The following is an 8,751-nucleotide window of genomic DNA, read 5'->3' as shown; positions in this document are numbered from 1 at the left end:
CTTTCACACGTATCACGTGAAATGTAATATTTTTGGTCTCATAGGTCATATTTGATCTCCGAAGACGATAATATAATCTATCAATCTATCTATCTATCTCTCTCGTGAGTCTTACGTAGTCCGTCCTCTTCGTACTAATAATACTTCCCTTCTCTAGTACTAATTCTCTCTCTGTTTTAGTACTATTCTTGACAGTTTGAACCAAATTTTCTCTCTGGTCTTCTTTTCGGTTTCCCTCATCCTCTTACCCCTTTTTCCAATACTATGGCTTCTGTTAGCGCCCAAGAATATCAATCCGTTTTTTCTGAGCTACAATGTCTAAGAGAAAAATTCGTTGCATTGGAACAAGAAAACCAATGATTGTTAGGGGATTTCAACAAATTGCTTTAGAAAAATAGCAAATGCAGCAACAACATGGGGAGTTAGCGTTATGCGTACAACAACTCGAAGCAACCATCGTAGCATTACAACAACAAGGATCAAGTCCCCAAGGACTTCATAAAGAGCCCAAGATTGGTCTTCCTGTGAAATTCGATGGAACGCGCTCACAATTCAGAGTAATCCTTAATCAGGTACGCTTAGTCATGCAAATGCATCCTTCCCGATACCCCACTGATGCATCCTGAGTAGGCCTAATAGGCACGTTGCTTAGCGGCTCAACCTTGGCATGGTTCGCTCTGCTTTTGGAAAAACAATCTCCCTTGCTTAATAACTTTGAAGACTTTATTAGCGAGTTTAAAGCCTGCTTTGGAGATGACGACATCATCAGGACGACGATCAACAAAATCCGACGATTGCGTCAAGGCGATCGTCCAGCCTCTGTCATGAACATATACCAAAACTCCAAGACGTGTAATAAGGATTCGAACCCATGACCTCACCAAAACTCCAAGACTTGTAATAAGGACTCGAACCCATGACCTCTTCAAAGAGGATGTGTAACTTCAACCAATAGGATACAACATATTACATTTATTAAATGTATTTGTAAATTCTTCTATTAGATCAGGAAGAAACATATCTAATAGTATGAAACGTTGCCACCGCATAGGCTAACACATGATTACCAAGTGTCATGCTTGCATGAATGCCAAGTGGCATGCTTGCATGAATGATAAATGGTGAGCATGCGTGCGTATGAGGTGGCGAACATGCATGTATCCAAAGCATGCTATATAAACATAGAGCGAACTATTGATGAACCATTCCGGTTCAATGCCAGCCTTCGGCGTACTCTTGTAACCCTTGTTCTCATTGCTATTGTAACCCTTGTTCTCATTGCTAATACATTTTCAATATCTTATTTCTCTCTCATTACTCTCTTATTTTCTATTTCTCATTGTTTTCTTCATTTTAAACTTGTCTTTGGCTACGGCCCTGACAGTTTGAACCGGAATCCCTAATCTTCTTCATTGTAATATTTTTTTCCAAGGAACCTCTCATCCTATCTTCTCATAACCATGGCAACAATAAGTGAACAAGAATATATGCGCGTTCTAGGTGAACTTGAACACTTGAACACCAAGTTCATGGCCTTGGAGCAAGAGAATCAAAGGCTGCTCGGGGATTTACAACAAGTGAATGTCTAAAAAGCTCAACAACAAGAGGAATTAACTCAAAGGGTTCACCAACTTGAAGCGACATTAATAACATTGCGATAACAAGCATTACAAGCACCAAATTCGACAAAAGAACCCAAGATAAGTCTCCCATCAAAGTTTGATGGTACTCGATCACAATTTCGAGGATTTCTAAATCAGGTACTTCTAGTATTTCAAATGCATCCCACTCGATATCCAACAGATTCGGCACGAGTAGGGTTGGTCAGAACTCTATCAACTGGTACAACATTGGCTTGGTTTGCACCGTTACTTGAGAAAAAGTGCCCTATTTTGGATAATTTTGATGAGTTTATTAAAGAGTTCCAAGCTTGTTTTGGAGATACCGATAGCATGAGAACAACTATTAATAAGATTCGAAGGTTGCGACAAGGGGATCGCCCAGCCTCAACCTATGCGGCTGATTTTCGCCTTCTTGCATGTGACATTCCTTGGGACGAAGAGGCATTGATGGATCAATTTCGTCACAGACTTCATAATGATGTGAAAGACTTGCTTCTCACTTTTCATGAAGATCCAAAATCTCTTATTGAGGCGATTAGTCGAGCTATACGATGTGACAATCGATTATTCGAGTGACACTCTGAGCGTCAACAATGGTCTCGACCTTGATCAGAGCAGACATATGCATCAGTAACATCACTACCTACATCTGGAACTATGCAGGTTCCTATTTCTAGCCCAATAAGTGGTCCTACTCCAATGGAAATTGATTCTACACGTCGTCGGGGACCTTTACCAGAAGCTGAAAAGCAGAGACGTTGGGCGAACCGCCTATGTTTATATTGTGGTGGTCCAGGACATATAGCGATAAGTTGTCCCCATCAACCTAGGCGTCAAGTTTACCAAGTAAGTGCTCGTACTAAATTGGATCTCGATTCTCCAAATACATCTAGCAATCCTAATAGCCCTACACCTTCAAATTGTTTTGAAGTACTTAGCCAACAAGACGATGTGTTAAACGAGTAAATCCAACCAAAATAGGAGCCATTTGGTTGGATAACCCAGAATTTGTAGAGTCAGTCCATAGTAATGGTTCCATTTCATCGAACCAAGTTAATAGGGTTTTTGTTGCACATGTCGAGCTTAGTACCTCTAGATGTCATCAGGTATTCGCATATGCCCTCTTAGATTCCAGAGCCAACTCTTGTTTCATGGACCGGAATTTTGCTTTGACACATAATATCTTATTAAAACCATTGCATTGTCCAGTATCAGTCACAGTAATAGATGGTCGACCCATTGCCTTTGGATATATAACTGAAGAGTCTGAATGAGTTCGTGTAGTTCTTGGTGATTTAGCTTGTGTCATCTCATTCAATATCATACATAGTCCGGAGCATCCGATTGTCCTTGGTCTACCTTGGTTTGAGCTTCACAACCCCCCAGATTGATTGGAGAAAACGAGTTATCCTAGAATCCAAGAAAAACCATATATCAGATTTCCCTATTACTTATAACCCAAATTTAGAATGCCATTAGATCTCAACAATATCTTTGGAAAACTTACGCAAAGAGGGAGAGAAAGAAGAAATGTTTATATTTGCAATAATAACAATGCCAATATCAACTCAACAAAAGTCGAGTACCTTTCTTCCAACCAAGTATCAAGAATTCCAAGATTTCTTCAATAAGCACAAAGCTGATAGACTCCCAGAACATCGACCTTATGATTGTCCAATTAATCTTCAGCCAGGAAAAGATCCATCGTGGGGACCCATTTATAGTTTATCACCTGCAAAGCTCAAGGTTCTTTGCGACTATATCGATGAAAATTTAGCTACTGGATTTATTCTTCATTCCCAATCTCCTGCTGGCGCACCAATATTTTTTGTTAAGAAGAAAGATGGATCGCTTCGTTTGGTCGTAGATTATTGAGGATTAAACAAAATCACAATTCGAAACAGGTATGCCTTGCCTTTAATACCAACACTTTTGGAGCGGTTGAGTGGAGCCAAATACTTTACAAAGATCGATCTTAGAGGTGCTTATAATCTAGTTCGAATTTGTTTGGGTGATGAATGGAAAACTGCATTTCGCACTCGATATGGGCATTTTGAGTATACAGTTATGCCATTCAGTCTTACAAATGCTCTTGCGGTTTTTCAACATATGGCCAATGATATTTTCCAAGACTTCTTGGATATATTCACCATCATTTATTTGGATGATATCTTGATATTTTCCAAGACTCAAGAAGAGCATGATGAGCATGTACGCCAAGTTCTACAATGATTACAAGAATATGGTCTCTATGCTAAACTCGAGAAATGTAGTTTTGATCGCAACCAAGTGGAATTCCTAGGGTACATAGTATCACCAGAAGGAATTCTATGGATCCAACAAAGGTGTGCAAACAATTCTAGAGTGGGAAACACCACAATCTGTGCGTGACGTCCAGTGTTTCTTGGGATTTGCGAATTTTTATTGCAAATTCATCAGGAACTACTCAAAGAAGGTGTTGCCTCTTACACAATTAACACATAGAAACCAACCATTCATATGGAATTCTAGTGTTGTTGAGGCATTCAAAAGCTTAAAACATGCGTTCACATCAACTCCTATTTTGATCCACGCTGACCAAGCCAAGCCTTTTATTTTGGAAGCTGATGCATCAGATTTTGCACTCGGGAGTGTCTTGTCACAACCCAAAGAAAATGGGCTATTATATCCAGTTGCTTTTCATTCGCGAAAATTTGAAGCTGCGGAAATTAATTATGAGATTCACGACAAAGAGCTTTTGGCTATTGTAGACTCTTTTGAGCATTGGCGCCACTTCGTGGAAGGTTCTCCCCATCAAATCATTGTCTATAATGATCACAAGAACCTAACGTATTTCTAGAATGCTCGAGTCTTAAATCGTCGACAGGCACGTTGGGCACAATTTCTTACACACTTTGATTTCTTGATTGTGTATCGCCCTGCAATACACTAGGGAAAGGTAGATGCGCTATCTCGGCGTTCGTACATGGCACCCTGTTTAGGGGAACCTACTTTTGATCAACAAAAGCAGATCCTCCTTGGTCCTGATCGTTTACAAGTGATGGTCGCTAATGCTTTTAAGACACCTACGGACTCGATACTTATAAGTACGATTCGTACTGATCTTGAAGCAGACGAATTTGCCCAAGATGACTTGAATCATATTATTCCAGATCGTGCTTCTTGTTCAAGGTCGATGAATTCTCGTAAAGATTATAATAAGTTTAGTTGGCATGATAATTTACTTTTTCGAAATTATTTGCTTTATGTCCCTGATGGCCGACCTCAACTCCTTATTTTACAACATTGCCATGACATGCCAATGGCTGGACATTTTGGAGTTAACAAAACATTGGAATTAGTTTCTAGAAATTATTGGTGGCCGCATCTTCGTAATTATGTTGAAAACTACATTCGTAGTTGTGATGCATGTTGTCGGTCCAAGTGTCCTCGACATCGACCATATGGTTTACTCCAACCCTTACGAGTTCCTGATGGTCCTTGGAAGTCTATATCTATGGATTTCATTACTGATCTTCCATCTTCCAAAGTTTTTGATTCCATCCTTACTGTTGTAGATCGGTTCACTAAGATGGCACATTTTCTACCATGCACAAAGACTATTAATAGTAAAGAGACATCAGATTTGGTTATGCATGAAGTGTTTCAGCATCATGGTCTTCCCGATGACATCATTAGTGATCAAGGACCACAATTTATCTCCACATTTTGGAAACACTTGTTTGGGCTCCTCCAAATTGTTTGTAAACTCTCTTCAAGCTATCACCCAAGGACTGATGGTCAAACCGAGCGTACCAATCAAACCGTGGAACAATACCTTCGTTGCTTCATCAATTATTAATAAGATGATTGGGTAGATTACTTACATTTTGTGGAGTTTTCTTACAACAATTTAGTTCATTCTTCTACCAAAATTACTCCCTTCTTTGCCAACATGGGTGTTCATCCCCATTGGACAATTCTTGACCACCCAAGAATCTCGAAAAACCCCGCTGCGGAGGATCGCCTATGTCATATCCGAGAAATTCATATTGCTCTTTCTCATCATTTACATCACGCTCAAGCCACCCATAAGAAATTTGCAGATCGCCATCGACTCAACTCATCACTGGAAAAACCCAAATTTCAAATTGGAGATCGTGTATGGCTCTTACAACGTAATGGGAAGACCACTAGGCCTTGTAAGAAGCTGGATTATCAACACCTTGGCCCATATTTAATCACTAAACATATCAGTGGAGTTGCTTTTGAACTCGATCTCCCTCCTCATATGCGTCTTCACCCACTGTTCCATGTCTCACTCTTGGAACCCTATATTTCAAACTCTATTCCAAATTGCGTTGTTCCCCCTCCACCTTCTATAGAGCTTGATGAAGGCCCAAAATATGAAGTAAAATCCATTTTGGACTTAAAAGTTGCGAAGAACAAATTGTATTACTTTGTTGATTGGTTAGGTTATACACTTGCGGATCGAACTTGGGAGCTAGCTGAAAATCTCAATAATACCAAAGAACTGGTAGCTGAATTTCATCAACGATATCCAAATAAGCCAACTCCTAGTTTGTGCATTGCGACTCATGGAACTCATCGTCAAAGGAAGGGGATAATGTCATGAACATATACCAAAACTCCAAGACTTGTAATAAGGATTCGAACCCATGACCTCTTCAAAGAGGATGTGTAGCTTCAACCACTAGGATACAACATATTACATTTATTAAATGTATTTGTAAATTGTTATATTAGATCAGGAAGAAACATATCTAATAGTATGAAACGTTGCCACTGCATAGGCTAACGCATGATTACCAAGTGTCATGCTTGCATGAATGCCAAGTGGCATGCTTGCATGAATGCCAAGTGACATGCTTGCATGAATAACAAATGGCGAGCATGCGTGCGTATGAGGTGGCGAGCATGCATGTATCCAAAGCATGCTATATAAACACAAAGCAAACTATTGATGAACCATTCCGGTTCAACGCCAGTCTTGGGCGTACTCTTGTAACCCTTGTTCTCATTGCTAATACATTTTGAATATCTTATTTCTCTCTCATTACTCTCTTATTTTCTATTTCTCATTGTTTTCTTCATTTTAAACTTGTCTTTGGCTACGGCCATGACAGCCTCTGCCTACGCGGCGGATTTCCGTCTACTCGCCTAAGATATCCCCTAGGATGATCAAGCACTAATGGAGCACTTCTGGTACGGCCTGCGAAACGACGTCAAAGATTTACTTTTAACCTTTCCCAAAGAACCATAATCTCTTACATAGGCAATCAATCGAGTGGTCTGATGCGACAACAACCTTTTCAAACGACGTTCGGAACATCAATTTCAAATGCCACGGACTAGGCTAGAGCCCACATACGCCTCAGTCGCAGCTAAACCGGATGCAAGAGATATATCTTAGGCAAATACTCTGACGCCAATGGAGATCGACACCATGCGTTGACGTGGCCCGTTATCGGAAGAAGAAAAGAAACGACGACGTGCAAATCGATTATGTCTTCATTGCGGTGGACCAGGGCATATCACCATCAACTGTCCCCATAGGCCAAGAAGACAGGTAAATCAAATCGTAGCCTGTACTAAAACCGAGTCAATTCCCTTAGGAGTGTCTGATAGTATTAATAGTTTTGATAGCCCAAGTATCTCAAAGAAATTTGAAATCCTTAGTCAATTAGAGGAAGAGTTAAATGACTAAGTCCAGCCAAAATAGGAGTCATTTGGTTGGACAACCCTAGATCTATGCAGCCCATTAGTGGTTCCATTCCCTCTAAGCAAGTTAGCAATGTGTTCTTAGCCCAAGTAATGATTAGTACTAAAAGTACCCCTCCAGTACATGTCTTAGCACTTTTAGATTCCAGAGCAATTTCCTATTCCATGTATCGGAATTTTGCCCAAGCTTCTCAGATATCCTTAAGAAAACTTCCTTGCCCCGCATCTGTAGTAGTCATTGATGGTCATCCCATTGCTTCTGGGAATATCCTAGAAGAGTTAGAACCCATTCAGGTTGTCCTAGATAGCTTTGTGTGTGTGGTATCATTTAATATAATTAGTAGTCTAGAGCATCCCATTGTCCTGGGATTACCTTGGTTTGAGGTACATAATCCAAACATAGATTGGAGAACAAGGGAAGTCCGGTATCGACAACCCCAAGAATCTACTCATCGAGTTGCGACCATTTCACTCCATCAATTACGTGAAGTGTTGTCCGCCGGAATAGTAACCGACGGACAAGAGTGCAGTAATATGGAATAGAGTAATATTGTAACGCATGTAAACGGTTCACGCGGGAAGCGTGAACGGCTAAAAGACCCTATGTATATAAAGGGCAGAAAACCTCTGATAGAGGTAGCGTTGTCGTGAAGAAAACCATCCCCAGGCGCAAACCGTGTATAGCGTGTGTAAACCGGCCCTTACACGTGGGCACGCCCCTTGTGGTATAGTAGATAGGAAGGCACAAAGGTCAGATCCTAGGTAGCAATATTCTATAGGGAGAATCGAGGAGTATCTCTGTCCGAGAGGACAAAGAATTAATGTGATGTAAATGGGCAAGGCAACCTCCCTCCTTGAGCTATAAAAGAGAGGGAGACAGGGAGAGAAGGGTATCGCGCGCTAGAGGGAACGAAGTGCTGTCGGACTGGGACCGAGCTCTTCTTCTCTGTCGTTCTCCATAGCTCTCTTTTGCGCAGGTTCTCAGGAGGCTGATTCTGCTCCGAGGAACGCCCGTGTGCTTCCAGCAGAATCTCCATCTTACTCTCCTGCGTGCGTGGGTGATCAGGCGTCGGCATCCACCTCGCCGACCTGGTCGGCTGTAACCGTTCGATTCGTCTGCATACTTACAAATACATGCCTATATTTACATACATACTCTAGTGTTCTCAACTCGCGTCTCCTATGTTGTTGTGCCGCGTCCCCGTGCGCTTCTTTGTCTATACGTGAGTGAGCGTCTCTCTCTCTCTCTCTCTCTCTCTCTCTCTCTTTCCTCACCTATTCCTCGGTCCAAGACCCCAGTGGTCCTGCCTTGTTCTCCACGCACGCGCGTAACAACGCGACATATTTGGTGAACCCGACGTGAACAGGCGATAGAGGAGTAGAAGATGAGGGGGTCGGACCTTGCAGA

The 8,751-nt window shown here is 41.3% G+C and overlaps 1 protein-coding gene across 1 annotated transcript; it reads left to right on the top strand.

Annotated features, from left to right (window-relative positions):
* Positions 1–5,556: 5,556 nt before the first annotated feature.
* On the top strand, positions 5,557–6,237 carry LOC147865401 (uncharacterized). The gene has a single exon (XM_087318662.1). It carries the CDS (start codon positions 5,557–5,559, stop codon positions 6,235–6,237), a length of 681 nt encoding a protein of 226 aa, XP_087174788.1.
* Positions 6,238–8,751: the final 2,514 nt, after the last annotated feature.

This window comes from Azolla caroliniana, unplaced genomic scaffold (genome assembly GCF_043228905.1).
Source record: "Azolla caroliniana isolate FFs.n. ecotype wild unplaced genomic scaffold, voAzoCaro1.0.p SCAF_4, whole genome shotgun sequence".
NCBI lineage: Eukaryota > Viridiplantae > Streptophyta > Polypodiopsida > Salviniales > Salviniaceae > Azolla > Azolla caroliniana.
The sequence above is the reverse complement of the archived record's forward strand: the minus strand, read 5'-3'. Positions and strand labels throughout refer to the sequence as shown.